The following is a 17,573-nucleotide window of genomic DNA, read 5'->3' as shown; positions in this document are numbered from 1 at the left end:
GTGGGAATGCAAGCTGTTGCAGCCACTCTGGAAAACAGTATGGAGGGTCCTCAAAAACTAAAAACAGAACTACCCCACGACCCAGCAATTGCACTACTAAGCATTTATCCAGGGGATACATGTGTGCTGTTTTGAAGGGACACATGCACCCCCAAGTTTATAGCAACACTATCAACAATAGCCAAAGTTTGGAAAGAGCCCAAATGTCCCTCGATGGAGGAATGGATAAAGAAAACGTGGTATCTATATACAATGGAGTATTACTCAACAATCAGAAAGAGTGAAATCTTGCCATTTGCAACTATATGGATGGAACTGGAGGGTATTATGCTGAGTGAAATTAGTCAGAGAAAGACAAAAATCATATAACTTCACTCATATGAGGACTTTAAGAGACAAAACCGATGAACATGAGGGAAGGGAAACAAAAATAATATAAAAACAGGGAGGGGGACAAAACAGAAGAGACTCTTAAATATGGAGAACAAACAGGGTGGCTGGAGGGGTTGTGGGAAGGGGGATGGGCTAAATGGGGAAGGGGCACTGAGGAATCTACTCCTGAAATCATCGTTGCACTAGATGCTAACTAATTTGGATATAAATTTTAAAAAATAAAAAATAAAATTTAAAAAAAAAAGAGTGCCTGTTGATTGGGGCCACTGTGCCAACCCGGACGTGCTTTTGTTTTGCTTTATGCATATGATAATATAATTCTACTCTAACCTTTTAGTGTGGGCGGGGGTTTGTATAATAAGATACTCGCTCTTTGTGACAAATTAGATGAATGCAAAAATTTACAAAGAAGAACATAAAAGTCACCCCAAGGTGACTTGCCATCACCAAAATTTCACTCACACGAAATACTCATTTAGTTCCAGGCTTCGTTCTAGATCTTGGGTGATTCATGGTGAACAAGACTCAGTGGTACCTTTTATGGGGATTCAAAATAGCAGGAGAGAAGATTTTGCTCCGTTTTCCAACTTCCTTCTATCTTTTTCTTTTTCTACAGATGGACAATATTTATTTAAAGCATCAGTAAAGGGATGCCTGGGTGGCTCAGTCAGTTAGGTGTCCAACTCTTGATTTTAGCTCAGGTCACGATCTCACGGTTCATGACATTGAACCCCGTGTCTGGCTCTATGTTGGCCAAGAAGCCTGCTTGGGATTCTCTCTCTCCCTCTCCCTCCGCCCCTCCCCTGTGCCTACCGTCTTTCTAAAAAATAAATTTTTAAGTGTCAGTAAAGGATTAGAATGGTAAGAATCAGTAAGATATTGGAGCCTCACCACCCACTTCACGAGCAAGTAATTTAACCTCACGGAACCTCAGTGTCCCCATCTGTTGGGTAGGGATGATTGTGCCTCTCTCCCATTCTTTTTCTGTCCAGTTTTATTGAGAAATAACCCATGTACGTCGCTGTGTGTGTTCAAGGGGTGCAGCATGATGGTCGGGTTTACGCATGTGGTGAAATGATGACCCCAACAGGAGGCGTTAGTGTCTCGCATTCTTATCGTGAGGGTGATCTGGAAAGCACGCTGTCCGGAACCCACAAAACACCCATGATGGTTCAGCAGCAACCGCATCGCGACCCCTGCCGTCATCACCGGTATCGGGATATCCTCAAGGGGAGTTGGGTCCGGAATCATGACTCACTGTTTGTAGGGCAGGCAGGCAGGACAGAGCCTTCAAAAAAAAAAAAAAAAGGTCCCTTCCTGTTCGCCGCGCACAGTCTTTGCACTGTTCCAGGAATGGACCTGGCAAATATTGACCAGGACGCTGTGACCCTCCGACACCATTTCCTGTGGGTAGGAAGCCACGCGGTGCTGACGACCCGGGGCCCCCAGCCCAGGGAGCTTTGCTGTGAGTACCTGGCTTATGCGGGGGTGGCTCTGCCCCTCTCTCTCCCTCCCTGTCCCTCTCTGTCCCTCCCCACCCCCTCCTCTGGCTTTGGCAGCAGGGAGAGGAGAAATGAGGCCCCTAAAGGAAAAATACGATGATGTACTGCTTCTGAGCTTTAAGTCGGAACTCCAGGTTTCAAGTGACCTTTTATGGAAGGCTTGGTCATCAGAAATTTTGAGAGAGAAACTCCCAGTATTCCTGGGAGAGACAAGAAAGCAGAGTAACACAGCCCAAAGCAAGACGACAACGTTGCTGCAGCAAATTTACTAGAGACTCGGTTGTAGCAAAAGGCTTGAGCTTCAGAGCCCTTGTCTGGGATCCGAACCACCCTCCAGCCCCTTAACAGGTGCCTATCTTGAGCCTGCGTCCAGTGTCCCCATAGGCACAAGAAGGCACCAATACCTGTGTCTTAAGGCTCTCATACGGATTCAATCTAGTGACACGCGCGAAGTACCTTTCGCGCCGCTGGCACTTGGGCCGGCCACTCTTCACTGCCTGTGACTGTTCGGGCATTTCGAGAGCTTTCTCCCCCACCCAACTCCAACAGCACCCCCTTCTCCAGTCTCTGAGACGACCCAAAAAAATAGCGGATCCCCCCGCATTTGAGAATACACCTGGCTGGGAGGAGGCTGTGATACACCAGATAAAATATCCCCACACAAAATAAACAATAAGTGGGAGTTCTTAGTTTTCCCCTGGGATCTTTCTGGAAGAGAAATAAAGAAATAGATTAGGTATAATTACACCCAGCTTCTGTAGAAAGCAGTGACAATTCAATTGCACGCTTCCTCCCTGTCGGGTGTTTCACTGAACACCGTATGCCTTGTAATCCTTAAGTGACTCCGCCCCCGGAAGGTGGGCATTGCCCTTTGCATTTTGCAAATGCGGACACTGCCGGTCAGAGAGTTTTCCTTCCCACAGTGGGATCCACAGATCCCACAGTGAGATACTGCAGAGCCTTAATTCAAACCCAAGCCCTCCGACTTTTCATCCTCTTGGGGAAATAGAACCTTCTGCAAGTCTGGCGATCCTTGGGGTGCAGAAGGGTAGAAAACGGTGAGTTCAGCGGGATACAAAGAACCAACCAGTTTTATTACAGCTGTATTTCTTTTTTTTTTTTTAATGTCTACTTATTTTTGAGAGAGAAGGAGAAAGCGCGCTAGTGGGGGAGGGGCAGAGAGAGGGGGACAGAGGATCAGAAGCGAAGCACAGAACCCAATGTGGGATTCAAAGTCACAAGCCAAGAGATTGTGACCTGAGCTGACGTCGGACGCTTGCTGACTGAGCCACCCAGGTGCCCCACGGCAGCTGTATTCCTGATTTCCACCGGGAGCAAACTGATTTTTAAATTGTTTGACTTCCCAGCGTGAATGGAACCCGACATTAAGGGAGCCCACCAGAGCTTTGCGGGAGGGAGGGAGGTCACGGCCTTGGGAAATCGCCCACAGTACTTTGTCCAGCAAAGTTTCAACATAACTGATAATTAGGCTGTACTGGTCCCTCCCAACAACCGGCCTTTGGGGCATTTAGGGCCCCGAGTGCTATAAACCGTCTAAAAATACGATCTCTCCCACACCGCCGTGGCATCTGTAAGGGATCCAGAAAACATTGGTTTGCGCAAACGGTGCCGATGAAGACACAAATGTGGGGCGCCTGGGAGACTCAGTCGGTTGAGCGTCAGACTGCGGCTCAGGTCGCGACCTCACCGTTCGTGGGTTCGAGCCCCGCGTCGGGCTCTGTGCTGACGGCTCGGAGCCTGGAGCCTCCTTCGGATTCTGTGTTTCCCTCTCTCTCTCTGCCCCTCCCCCCCTCAAAAATAAATTAAAAACATTTTTTTTTTTAAAAAGACGCAAATGTTATCAAGACAGAGGAGCACCAAGAATCGTGTGGTCAGCGGAAGGGTCAGTTCTGAAGGGAGCAGGGGGACGACACTGTCCTTACTGAGGACATCGAGGTCCGGGGGGGAGAGGGGGAGGGCTCCAAGTGGCCATGTGACAGCGTGTGCGCTGTGAAGATGTGCGGTGTGTGCGTGGAGACCCTGAAAGGGCACTAGACGAGGGTCAGAATGAGCAGAGATCAGCCACGTCTATGCTGCAGCGTCACCCCGAGCTGGAGATCCGTTCCAGCCCCTGACGAAGGGGTCTCCTGCCCCTGCACCACTTTGACTCCCTGGAAGCAGCTCGAAGGCTTCTCTGGCACATTCTATAACCTGAAGTATAAGAGAGACAGTATTCATTTCCTAGGGCTGCTGCCACAAAGCACCACACCCCGGGGGGTCTCAATGACAGACAGGTATGGCCCCACCATCATGGCGGCCGGAAGTCCAAGATCAAGGTGTCCGCAGTAGACCACTTCCTTCCGAGGCTGGGAGGGAGAACCCGCTCCAGGCTCCTCCCCGAGCTGCTGGGGGTTTGCTGGCCACCTCTGGCATCCTCGGCTGTAGGAGCATCACCCCGATCTCTGCCTTTGTCTCCACTGGGCCGTCTCCCTGTGTGCACGTCTGTGCCCAAGTGTCCCCTTTGTAGAAGGACACCAATCATATTAGATCGGGCCCATCTAATGACTTCGTCTTAACTAATTATACCTCAACTACCCCATTGCCAAACAAGATCACATTCTGAGACACTGGGGAGTAGAGCTTCAAGCTATGAATTTGGGGGGTGCACAATTCAACACAGGTCAATAGGCATCTTCCCTAACCCTCTGCATCAATTAAGATACAGCCACTGCATGTGACAAGGGCTGCATGTGACAGCTGCTGCTTCAGACAGCAAGTCTGATGGAGACAGAGTCGGTCTGTGCTCCCGGGCTCCGTCCATCGTGTGGCTTTGCCACCCCTCGTGGGTGGCCCGCATCCACCGGGCCCCCGTGACTCACCACCACATCAGCACCCCAGCTAATGAAAACCCCAAACACTGGCGAACACTCCCCTTTCCTTGGGGACCTGACCCAAGAGCGGCTCCCATCATCCTCTCCCTTCCAACGGGCAAGAGTGGAAGTTGATGTGGCCACACCTCGGTGCTAGCAAGGCCCAGCGTCCCTCACTGTCACAGTGTCCTGAACATCTGCTCCGTAGTCACCCCAATCCTTGAAAGGTGATGAGTGATTCAAAGAAATACTTGAAAGAAGAAAAAGAAAGGAAAAAGGAAGGAGGGAGGAGGGAGGGGGAGGGAGGCCGGAGGTGGGGGGAGAGAGGAAGAGAGAATAAACCAGGGAAGTTTCTTTTTATAGCCCAAGTCCTTTTGTCAACAAAACCTTGTAGACGTATTAATAGTCAAGCAGATTTAGGGCAGCTCTTCAGACTTAGGGGAGAGCGACAGAGCCCCGCCGGCTCACCTCCCACCTCGTCCTCTGCAGGGCCCCTCATGACACCTGTGCGGGGTACAGCCTGGGCGTGAGGCTCACTGGGCGAGCAACGGGGACCCTGAGGTTCCGGATGCGGTAGAATGGCGTGTTCACTGTCTTGTTTTCAGAGGATGGGTCCAGCTTGGCTGTGGCTGCTGGGAGCAGCGATCCTGCCCTCTGTCCATTGTCGGCCCTTTCCTGCCCGTGGAGATAAGAGTCCGGGGGCGCCTCCAGCCCCCAGCGATCAGCTGTCCGCGCCAGCCCCCGCCTACCACAAAATCACACCGACCATCACCAACTTTGCCTTGCGCTTGTACAAGCAGCTGGCCGCAGAAGCCTCGGGCAACATCTTCTTCTCCCCGGTGAGCATCTCTGCCACCCTGGCCCTGCTCTCTCTGGGGGCCCAGGCTGACACCCCGACTCAGATCCTGGAGGGCCTTGGCTTCAACCTCACGGAGATCTCGGAAGCGGACATCCACCGGGGTTTCCAGAGCCTCATCCACACCCTTGACCTGCCCAGCCCCAAACTTGAACTGAAAGTAGGCAACTCCTTGTTTCTGGACAAGCAGCTAAAGCCTCGGCAGCACTTTTTGGACACCGTCCGGGAGCTGTACGGAGCGTTTGCTTTTTCTGCCAACTTCACAGATTCCGCCACGACCAGGAGGCAGATTAACGAGTACGTGAGAAAGCAGACGTACGGGCAGGTGGCGGACTGCCTCCAGGAGTTCACGGGAGACACGCTCATGGTTGTCCTGAATTACATCTTCTTCAAAGGTGAGGGCTGGCTCGGGCCGAATCCCTTCCGCCTCCTTGCCCCTGAAAGGCACCCGTCTTGAACTCTTGCAGAGGCTCCAAATATTTAAAGCGTCTTAGATGACCTACTTCTTGACTTATCGACATTTGTTCGCTCTTGCCATTTCCTTCTGTTCTGTTTTTACTTATTTTTTGTTATACCCCCTATCATACTCTCCTAGGAATAACTCCTTTTTTAGAAAAATTTTAGTTTTTATATGACTGTCTATCTTGAGCAAAGACAAATTTTTTTAATGTTTATTTCTGAGAGAGAGCGAGAGATAGAGTGCGAGAGGGGGAGGAGCAGAGAGAGAGGGAGACACAGAATGCGAAGCAGGCTCCGGGCTCTGAGCTGTCAGCACAGAGTCCGGTGCGAGGCTCGATCCCGTGAACCGCGAGATCCTGACCCGAGCCGAAGTCAGCCGTTCAACCGACTGAGCCACCCAGGCGCTCCCGAGCATAGAAAAGTGTATAGCATATTAAAACCATCATATACTCCCCTGCCAAGAATGAATGTTTACATTTTACCATTGGCCTCAGATTTTTATTTTATTTTTTTAAAAAATCAATGTTGTGGGGCGCCTGGGTGGCGCAGTCGGTTAAGTGTCCGACTTCAGCCAGGTCACGATCTCGCGGTCCGTGAGTTCGAGCCCCGCGTCAGGCTCTGGGCTGATGGCTCAGAGCCTGGAGACTGTTTCCGATTCTGTGTCTCCCTCTCTCTCTGCCCCTCCCCCGTTCATGCTCTGTCTCTCTCTGTCCCAAAAATAAATAAATGTTGAAAAAAAAATTTTTTTTTTTAAATAAAAAAATAAAATAAAATAAAAAATCAATGTTGCAGGTAGAGTTCACCTCCTTTTGCACCCTTCCCTGGTCCCGTTTCCTCCCAGAGGCAACCACTGTCCTATGTGTTCTAAATTTTACCAGAATTGTATCATACTGTACATATTACCTCGGGCTTATGTTTTAGTGCCCTCACCACATCTTAATTTGTGTGAACAGCTTATTAGCCCATTGTGACTGCCGTGTGAATACTCGCTCCCTGTAGGGCTCATTTCTTTTACTCGGGTTATTTCCTGACTTAGTAGCATGTATCTCGATTGTGATACTAGGAAAGTGAGCTCCTCCATTGTTTTAAACTCAGGTCCATTCAGATGTTTGTTTTTACCTGATGTTTGTGTCTCTTCCGGGATCCACGTTACGCTGGATCGCCACGTCATTGGGGGCTCCTCTGGACTGTGACGGTTTCTCAGACTTTCCTTGCTTGTAATGACCTTGCCAGTTTCAAACCGTGCCGGCGAGGTACTTGGTAGCATGTCTGTAAGTTGGGACTTGCTTGTTTTTCTCGTGATTAAAACTAGGGTAACGGGACGTGGAGAGGAGGGCCACACAGGGGAAGGGCCATTCTTATCGCATCACGCCAAGGATACGTACTCTCGGCGTGACTTACCGCTGTTGATGTTGACTTCGACCATCCGGCTAAGGTCACGCCCGCCATATTTCTCTGTTGTAAAGTTACCCTTTTCCAAATTGCCAGACTGTGCTCTTTGGAGGAAGTCACCGTGCCCATCCCACACTTCGGGAGTGGGAAGTTATGTTCCCTCTCCTTGAGAAAGGAGGACCTACCTCAATTATTTGGAATTCTTCGGTATGGGAGATTTTTCTCTTCTCTCACATTTATTTATTCAATCATTTGCTTACATCATTATGGACTCAAGGGTATGCATTTCATATTCTGGGTTGTAATCGACTAATACTTAGTTTTGTCGCTTAAAATTTCCTGGCACTGATCATCAGGAGAACTTTTCAGTTGGTTCCTCGATTGGTTCCACCATTGCTGATTTTCCTTCCTTTCTGGAGCACTTCCTTGCTTTCTGGCAGGACACCTCAAGCTCACCTTTTATAACTCCTGCCCCACCCCACCCCACCCCCGCCCCAGAAAACGTCTCTGTCTCTCCATGCTGCCATCTAGCTGATTCCTTCCGCCCAATTTCCCTTTTACTAATTACCTCAAAAGCCATGCTGCTTATTACTTCAAACCCATCCACTGAGTTCTCAATCTCACTGACTGTATTTTCGCCTCGAGGTCTTAGTTTTTCAAGCCCTATTGTTTTGTCCCAGTGGCCCATCTGATGAAGTTCAGTCCTTCCGTGTTTTTAACACACTTTTCAAAATGTCTTTCGGATTATTCCATTATCTGGAGATCTCGAGCTGTGAATTCTTGGGTTCGTTACCCCAACTGCTTCTCTTTCAGGAGAGGATTGAGATTTTCAGCTTTGAGCTCATCTTCAGTGGAAATTATCTTTTTGTGAGTTTCTTACGGCCTGTTGTGGCAAGGTCTCTGGGAGACAATTTCACATTTGCCTCCGGTATAGTCTTATTGGTTTCCCTGGCTCTATTTTAATTTCTAGGTTGGGGAGTCCCTGCACCGAATGAGTAATAACAACAAAGAACCCAGAGCAGGTGACTCCTGCCATCTACCCCCAGCCTGGGAATGCGGTGACCTATCCTACCTCATCCCTGGGCTGCTTGACAGAGTTTTGCAATCCAGTCTTCCCGGACGGGGAAGGGATTGCCTTTCGTAGCTTTTGACTATTTGCAGAGAGATCGGTCCCAAGCGTGGTCCTCAATTTTATTTATTTCCCCTGAGAAGGCATTAAGCACCACCCCTGAAGGGCCGTATCTGATTCTGATAACCCCTGAGCCAAATGACTTCCAAATCAGAGACACACATTCCTGCTTTGTATCTGGAAGCTTTGAGTCTTGTTGTTGAACTCAGCTGTTTATTTACTTATTTACTTATTTATTTATTTATTTATTTTTCCATTGGAGCAGACAAAGGAAGAGCTGGGAGAGGGGACTTACTTGAGTTTCTTCTTGGGGAACACTGCTTATGGCAGGTGACAGCATGGGGACCCAGGCGAGACCGGCACTTGCAGCAGATGACCTTGTCATAGTCCCATTCCTGGGTCGGCTGGCGGTGGGAAGGCCCAGCGATGCCATCTCCCAGGTGACACAGCGAGCACAGGGTGACTCTTCCTGGCCATCGTAGCCTGAGAGAGGACGGCCATCCTCCAGCTGTTTGCCCGCAAAAATTAGGTGCCCCCCCCCTTGTCTTGGAGTTTTGGCTTTGACATTCTCAGGGGTGTCACTGGGCTCGACCGTGATGGCGATGGGCCTGCCCGTCAAGGTCTTCACAAAGCTCTGCCTCTCTGCATCTGCCACAAGGCCACGGCCCCCAAACCACTCAGCCGCCTAGTCAAAGGGAAAGAGAGGTCAAGTATGTTTAAAATGTTTGCCGAGTGAATGATTTCAAGTCGAACTTAGGTCTCGTTTTGAGGCCTCTAGGAACGGTATTCATTAATTTGTTTTCACATATACATCGAAATTAGTCAGAGAAAGACAAATACCGTATGACTTCACTCTTATGTGGAATTTAGGATACAAAACAGATGAACACAAGGAAGAGAAGTGAAAATAATATAAAAACAATATAAAAGTAATATAAAAAATAATATAAAAACAAGGGGGGCAAAACACAGCAGACTCTCATGTTTACATACAGAGAACAAACTGAGGGCTTCTGGAGGGGTTGTAGGTGGGGGATGGGCTCAACGGGCCAGGAGCATTAAGGAAGACACTTGGTGGGGTGAGCACTGGGTGTGACACATAGGGGATGAATCTCAGGAATCTACTCCTGAAATCATCATTGCACTATATGCTAACTTGGATGTAAATTTAAAAATTAATTAATTAATTAAATATACATCAAGTACTTACTATGTTTCAGGGACTTTGTTAGTGTCTTGGGGAACTCTATGAATAAGATAGAGTTTTCTTACCCTTATGTAGCTCATAGTCCCAGGAGAGCTGCAAATGAGTAAAAAGGCAATTGCAACTCAATGGGAAAGTAAGTTCTGCTTGAGTCGGCATGGGTGCCATGGAGCTCTCGAAAGATACAGCTTTCCAGACTTGGGGAGTGAGGGAAGGCTTCCTGGAAGAGAAGGCATCTAAGCCGAGACATGGAGAGTGAGTTGGATTTACTAAAGCCAAGAGGCCGTAAGAGAGGTGGGGAAAAGAGGGTTCAGGTTGAAAGCCCAGTGCGTGCAGAGGTCCAAGGAAAAGAAAAAACTATGGCACTTTCAAGGAACTGAAATGAATTTAGTCGGACTAGAACACGGAACACAAGAGCGGAGTGCCTGGGGGACAGTACCAAGAGTTGCGATAAAAGGATAAGCAGGAACTGTGTGGAGAATTCTAGGATTTACCTGTAGGATACCAGAATTACCAAGAAGTTTGAAGCAGTGGCGTGGCATGATCACATCTGTTTTATTTATTTATTTATTTTTTTATTTTTGGGACAGAGAGAGACAGAGCATGAACGGGGGAGGGGCAGAGAGAGAGGGAGACACAGAATCGGAAACAGGCTCCAGGCTCCGAGCCGTCAGCCCAGAGCCCGACGCGGGGCTCGAACTCCCGGACCGCGAGATCGTGACCTGGCTGAAGTCGGACCGCTCAACCGACTGCGCCACCCAGGCGCCCCTGATCACATCTGTTTTAAAACGATCAGTCTGGCTACAATCTGGAAAATGGTTTGGAAGAGAGGAAGGGTGGGAGAACAGAGACTAGTCAGGAGGTTCTCGAAGGGCTCCAAAGTAAGGAAGGTGGCCGCTTTGGATAAAGTTGCAGCCTTGGAGGTGGAATCGGCAATACTTGGTCACTGATGGGACGTGGGCAAGAGGGACAGGATGAGCCAGCTTCCCATCACCAAGACCAGGGCTCTCGGGAGGCCAAGTCCGGAGGCTGTGGTGCGTGGAGACCGTAAGGAGAAAGAGAGGATACTGCACACGTGGACAGGGCTGTGACCCACAGATGCCACGTTTCTGTGTCTTGATGAGCTTTTTGGCATGATACGTAACGTTTCATTAACTGAAATCTTTCTCCTTTTTCAACCTGAGTATTAGGAAGTTCAGAGGTGGCGGGGGGCGGGGGGGAGGCTCTTGACCTTCTCTGTAGGAGACGGTTTAGCGTGGCAGTGAAGGGTCAAGTCAGAGTTTGCAAAGAACATGAGCTGTGGAGCCGGTCAAGCTCTAGGCCCTGTTCTACCACCTAATGGCTCTGCCAACTGGGTATGCTTCTATAAATTCCCAGGGACTCAGCTTCTCGTTGCTGACATGGAGCTCCTAATACTTGTTTAATATTAATGTTCATGCAAGTGTAAAGAGATAATGCCTTGCACATGGAAGGTAAAAGAACACTTTAGCTTCTTGAAAGTTACATTGCTCTGAAATGGAACAAAATCGTAGACCATTGGAGCTTAAGTGCTGGGGGGCTCACTCTGGCGGCTGAGCCGGCCCTAAATTCTGGCCCCCTGATTCTGTATCCACGCCACTTCTCTGCCTTATATTTATATACACCCCAAGAGGAAATCACCAAACCAGTGCGGCTTAGGACGTGTCTGCCCACAGTTGCTCTCTTGGAGTGTGTTCTCATACTTTTGTGGATTTTGTGTCCTAAGCTAAGTGGAAGCATCCTTTCGATCGCTACCAGACCCAGAAGCAAGAAAGCTTCTTTGTGGACGAGCGGACCTCCCTCCGCATCCCCATGATGCACCAGAAGGAGATGCACAGATTCCTCTATGACCAGGAAATGGCTTGCACGGTCCTGCAGATAGAATACAGTGGAAACGCCCTGGCCCTGCTGGTCCTCCCCGACCCAGGGAAAATGGAGCAGGTGGAGGCAGCTCTGGAGTCAGAGACCCTGAGAAAATGGGATCGATGGCTTCTGCCCAGGTAAGTGTCAGAGCAGAAGGACCCCGGCAGACTTGATTCAAGAATCCAGGCCGGCCTTGATCAATGCCAACTGCAAAAGCCCAACCCTTAGGTTTGGCTCATTATTCTGCCCGTCAACTAACCTATGTGGGTTTGGGGCAATTTTCTTGCCTTTTGGGTCTCCAATCGCCTCAAATGTAAAATGAGGTCATAAAAACTGCCCCCATTGGGTTGCTTGGAAGATTGATCAAGTTAATACATATAAAGTCCTGAGACTGGTCACGATGAGTGCTCAGCAGGCATGCATCATGCGTCTCCCTTCCCGAGGGTTTCTCTGGCCAACTGTCCTTCCTCTGGTTTCTCCCTTTTCCCCGAATGATTTACCACCAGAATGTAGCGAAGTGTAGGCAAAAAAAAAAAAAAAAAAAAAAGTCAGATGAAGGACAATTATTAAGAATACTTATGACTCCCACGGAACAGTGTATATTTCTCAAAAGAGCTCCTACTTTTTTTAGTTTACTTAAAAATTCATTTGACCAAAACGTAGAAGAAAGGGATACCACTACCTGTGACCCAGTTGCGAGAATCTCCATGAACAGTGTAGGTTTTGTTTAGGTGCCCAATCTGCTAATGCACCTCCTGGGTGGTGTAATGCCGAATAAACAGGAGTGAGGGATTCTGTTTTCCTCTCTCTCTGTCCCTCCCCCCAACCTCACTCTCGGTCTCTCAAAATAGACGAACTTAAAAAAAGCAAAGGAAAGAGAATATCTGTTCTCTCTCTCAATTCGGTGGGGGGACTGGGCTCGGCCGAGTGGTTCCCACTTGGGGCTTTCCTGCACTAGAGTCAGATGCTGGCTGGGGCTAGAGCAGTGAAGCCTCAGGTGTCTCCTGGGCTAGCTGTCTCCTCAGATAAGGGCTGAACAGGTGTCTCTCTCTCCGTGCAGCGTCTCCAGGAGACTAGCTTGGTCTCCTGCACGGCAGCTTGGTGCAGCTGATGTTGTTATGTGGCAGCTCAGGTCTCCGGGAAGGGGTGTTCCAAAAGACAGGCAGCGAAAATTCCTGCTCTTTTAAGATCTGGGCTCCAAAGTGTCTCTTCTGTCATATTCTTTTGGCCGGAGCAGTCACGGAGCCCACCCTGGTGTGGGGGGAGGGTGCATATACCAAAACTCCTGATGGCCGACTTGAAGTTCTAATACACCATCACTTGGTAGGTACCAGCCACCCTTGTGCCCACAGGAGCCTCCCCTCAGCTCCCCAACCGCACTGAGGGGTAGGAAAAGGTGTTTGTGTTTGGGCAGACATTCAAGTACCAAGTAAAAGAGACAGAGGTCAAGGACCTCTGCCCTTGAGAGGACGAGAGGAGAATAGCCCTGTGGTCTATGAATCCACGTAGCTGTGGCCGGTTTCTGACTCCAGCCCCATATTCTCAAGCCCCCCCTGGGGTGAGCCTGTCCCTTCCCCCCAGCACAGAAGGAAATACCATAGCATCTTCTAGACCAACAGATTTTCCCTCCAGAAGGTCTGTTTTGACCTCTCGCTCTGACTTTCACGAAGCAAGACCAACTGAAGTTATTTTTCTAAACCTCGGACGTCCCCTGTTCCTGGTTCTCGCGCCAGAAAGTTATGATACCACAGCAACACTGGGCGGCTTTCAGACACGAATAGTTCAGGCTGCCAGGCCTCCCTCCGTTCAGCTGTGAGGAAGGTTCGCTTGCCCAGGGGACTCGGGCTCACTTGGACCTGTTCATTCCTCATTTATGTGGGCTGAACACCTGCTGTGTGTTGGGCTGTCAGCCAGACACCCCTCTGCTAGACTCGACTCAGACTCCTTCCTGGGCTGGGCCTGCCCTCAGGGCTCCCTGCGGACAGTTCGCCGAGTGGGCCGAGATAGCCTTGTTTTCTGTTTCCCACGACCTTCCCCAGCTCTTCGCTGTTCAACCCTTGACTTCCAACTGCCTCGTACTCCCACTGGGCCTCCGGACACTCCTATTGCCCCAGAAGTTAACTGGCAAGGACGTGATCAGCAGCTTTAGGGTCTGAATTCATCAGAAGCAAAGGTTTCCAAGCGGGTTCTTACCTAGCCCAGCTTGCAGGTGCCCTGCTCTGGCAACAGTCAAGCAATAATCGAGAAGAATCCCAAGAATGGAAGGACAGACTTACTCAGTGTCAAAGGAGACTTGTGACTTTACCACGGGCAGGGTGCTGATTTGATGGCAAAGGCCAGTCGTAGGGCAGAGATTGGCCCACGTTCTACACACGCTTTCGGTCGTAAGATCCTCACGATGGCCCGAGGCCCAGACAGGAAGAGCTGACAGTGGCCTGTATTAGGGGGTTGCCAGCAGACGGATTCAGGATTCAGTTCTGAAGCGGGGCCAGCAGAACCTGATGATTAATTGGATACGGAGGCAGGAGAACGTTAGCAGTATTTACCTTGCGTGGCTGTTATTTGCATTTGATCAGTTAAGCCTTGTGAAATCCCTTGCCCGATGTAGAAAGTCCTCCAAAAACGTGCCCGAGATGAGGACACATGGCCATGTCGGGAGTCTTCTCAGATCCAAACACAGGAGGGCTGAGGAGGTCACAAGAGGTCTGGAAAGGTCCGAAGAGGAGGGAGCTGCAGGGGGGGTGGGGGGTGGAATGTTCTCGCACAGCAGGGAATATTGTGGTAGGACCGGCTCCCCCTCACCCTGGGAAATGCTTCTCCCTCCCAAAGCTGGGGACGGCCTACAGACCCGGTGGGAGCAGCACAGTTAATGAGACCACACCACCTCTCTGTCTGATTCTCCCTCCAGCCTGTTGGATTTACACCTGCCAAGGTTTTCCATTTCTGGAACATACCACCTTGAAGAAATACTTCCCCACATTGGTCTCACCAACATCTTCAACCTAGAAGCTGACTTATCAGGAATCACTGAGCAGCTCAACAAAACCATCTCCCGGGTAAGGTGGTAAACGTGGACGGAGGGGACAGTCTTTTCTCCTTTCAAGTGTGCGTTTGAAAGTCAAGTTTCCCTTTTCTTTTCCTATTCTGGGTCTGGATCGCAATCTACAAGGCTTATTTTCAGGGGCAGCGCTCTTTCCACCTCTCCTGACTATCCTTCGGAGCAGGGACACCGAGTCCTGAAGAGACACGCACTAGGGGTCATCCACAGTGCCAGAATTTTCCCAGGTGTGGGAAAAGCTTTGCCTTCATTCCCCATACTTCCACAAGGGCAGGCATTGAAACTCCATCTGTCTTTGTTATAGTTAGAGAGAGTAGTGGGGCATGAATACAAAAATGTATCCATCAGCCTTGCTGCAGGGACCCGTGAGCCCCAAATCTCAGTGCATTATGGTGACAGTGGCTTATTTCCTGTCTACGGTACATGTCAGAGGTATGTTACTACCACAGGGCTGTGGACTTACTTCACACTGCGTCTCCCTTCCAGGATGCAGGAGAAAGGAGAAGTCCCTATTTGGGACATGCCATTCCCACGGTGATGGGAAAAAAGCAAGAGAAACTGTGTGATCGCTCTCCGCGTTTCTCTTCACTGTGGCCTATGTCAAGGCCCCTCACGTGCTGCTGGCCAAAGCAAGTCCCGTAGTCAAGACGGCCATCAGTGGGGTGGGTCTGTGTTCTCTTCCAGAAGGAGGCCATTGGTAGTCACAAGGCGTGGGTGGGGATCCATGACTCTCTAATAGGAAGAGAGAGTTAACCACTGGGAATAACCATGCAATTTTCCTTCCCTGCTCTATCTTTTATGTTTTAGGAGAGAGTCATTAATTGTCGCTTGAGTCTTTGTTATAATTTTCTTTTTGAGAGAGAGAGAAAAGACGGAAGTGAGTGAGGGGCAGAGAAAGAGAGAATCCCAGGCAGGGCAGAGGGAGAGAGAGAGAAGCAGGGCTCACAAAAAGCAGGGCTCGAGCTCACCCAAAGCTGGGCTTGTGCTCACCTGATGTGGGACTCGAACTCACGAACCGTGAGATTATGACCCGAGCTGAAGTCAGAGGCTTAACGACACCCAGGCACTCTTTGCTACAAACTTCATAAGGAAAGCATTCTGTCTTTTGCTTGGGAAAGATCAGCTGAGATCAGGAATGTAAAACAAGGCAATAGGGAGTGTGTGCACGGGAGTGTGTGTGTGCACGGGAGTGTGTACGTGCATGTGTGTGAACAAGAAGGAAAAGAAATAACTTGGCTTTTTAAAGAACTTATTTCTCAGTGTATCCCTTCATAGAACTTTTTAGAAGTGAAAGGGATTGTCAAGGCCAAAATTTTTCAACTTTTTTTTAAAGCCTCAGAATCCTTTCTTCTGAAGAAATTGTGTGACAATGAGGGTTAAAAAAAAAAAAAAAAAAAAAAAAAAAGGAATCTTCTCACAGAGGAGGATAGAAAGTTTGGCACATCAGACAACCCGGTCCCCGGAGCTCATGTTAAAAACCAGTGATTTAGGCTGAGCAGGTCGTTATAGAGAAGAGGCGACCGAGGCTTAGAGAATGTGCGTGCAGCTTGGAGCGGAAAATGGCCCTCAGCCCGTGTCGCCTGTGCCCAGATGCTTCTGTCATGCTCCCAGAACTTGCCGTTGGGAGTTTGCGGCCAAGTTCATGCTCGGCCCGGCTCAAGCCCATCTGTCTTCTGCCAGAGAGCAAACAGCACCATCAAGGCCAGCCCCCCGGGAGGTGGAAGAGGGAAGAAGCAAGGAAAACGAAAGCTGCAGTTGCCTCCATGGAAGGGGCCTGAGGGGGTGACTTTACCTCCATCTCCCTAGAACCACACCAGGTGGGATCTGTCCCCTGAAAGCGCCCGGGGCTGATGCTGTCCCTGTCCCTTTCTCCCCCTCCAGGTGTCACACAAGGCAGCAGTGGACATGAACGTGTGGGGAACCAGGGCAGCGGCTGCCTCGGGCCTGCTCTCTCAGCCTCAGGCTCTGAACACAACTTGGGCCCCACAGGCACGTTTCAACAGGCCTTTCCTGGTGCTCTTTTGGGAGGTGACCACTCAGAGTTTGCTCTTCCTGGGGAGAGTCGTCAACCCGGCTGCAGGGTGACCGCAGTGGGAGGCCGGGTGGCGGTTTGTCTGCCCCGGAACAATCAGGAAGGCCGGCAGATGGGCAGCCTGCACCGTGGGCTGCCATGAGGAGCAGTTACTCAGTGTGCAAAGATCCCAATAAAGTCGACCTTGGGTTTTGTGAACATTGAGGTGCAATGTTTACAAGGGAAGGTCAGCGTGCAGAGCAGCCTTGAGCCGTATGTCCTACGGTCTCGTGGAAGCCAGGATAGACCGTGATTGGATGGTCAAAAATGAAAACGGCTGATGCCGTGCCCACCCCCCCCACCATGGGAGATGCCCGCCACCCCTTCCATCACAGCGGGTCTTTCCTGAGGGTCCCAGGAAAAGGCACAAAGGACATCAGGAGGAATGAGGAGCTTTCTCCCTTCACGGTGGCTGACCTCGGCTCTACCGCCAAGTGAGGCCATCCTGAAATGTCAGGGCCCCTGGTGTCAGGGACGAGATCACTTTCAGAGGAGATTGGGGCCAGGGCAGGGGCTCCAAATCATGCTCTGTGAAAAGAAGGGGGGCGGGGTGGGGATGGCCAGTGCAATAATGGGCCAATGCAGCATGGGAGGTCAAATGCCCAAGGGCAAGATGAAAGAAAGTGCGAGGGTCAACATGGCCGGGTGGGCACAAACGTGGTCTGTGGGATGCACTGGGGAGCCATAACCAGTTGCAATGGAGCACCTTTAGCGGTTGGAGGCTCCCTCCACTGCCACAAGCGCCCCTCCAGTCTCAA

The 17,573-nt window shown here is 50.2% G+C and overlaps 1 protein-coding gene across 2 annotated transcripts; it reads left to right on the top strand.

The window, feature by feature from the left end:
- The first annotated feature begins 1,774 nt into the window (after positions 1–1,774).
- SERPINA11 (serpin family A member 11) lies at positions 1,775–17,109 on the top strand. 2 transcript variants are annotated; one of them, XM_030319880.1, is made up of 5 exons: positions 1,775–1,858; positions 5,371–6,016; positions 11,550–11,823; positions 14,595–14,742; positions 16,626–17,109. In XM_030319880.1, the coding sequence occupies exons 2-5, from the start codon at positions 5,374–5,376 to the stop codon at positions 16,827–16,829; spliced, it is 1,269 nt and encodes a 422-aa protein (XP_030175740.1). In that variant the 5' UTR covers positions 1,775–1,858; positions 5,371–5,373; the 3' UTR covers positions 16,830–17,109. The 2 variants fall into 2 exon arrangements, with proteins under 2 accessions (XP_030175740.1, XP_030175741.1); XM_030319881.1 differs by lacking the exon at positions 1,775–1,858 and adding an exon at positions 2,787–2,953.
- The last annotated feature ends 464 nt before the right edge of the window (positions 17,110–17,573 follow it).

This window comes from Lynx canadensis, chromosome B3, assembly GCF_007474595.2.
Source record: "Lynx canadensis isolate LIC74 chromosome B3, mLynCan4.pri.v2, whole genome shotgun sequence".
In the NCBI taxonomy this organism is placed as follows: Eukaryota; Metazoa; Chordata; class Mammalia; order Carnivora; family Felidae; genus Lynx; species Lynx canadensis.
The sequence above is the reverse complement of the archived record's forward strand: the minus strand, read 5'-3'. Positions and strand labels throughout refer to the sequence as shown.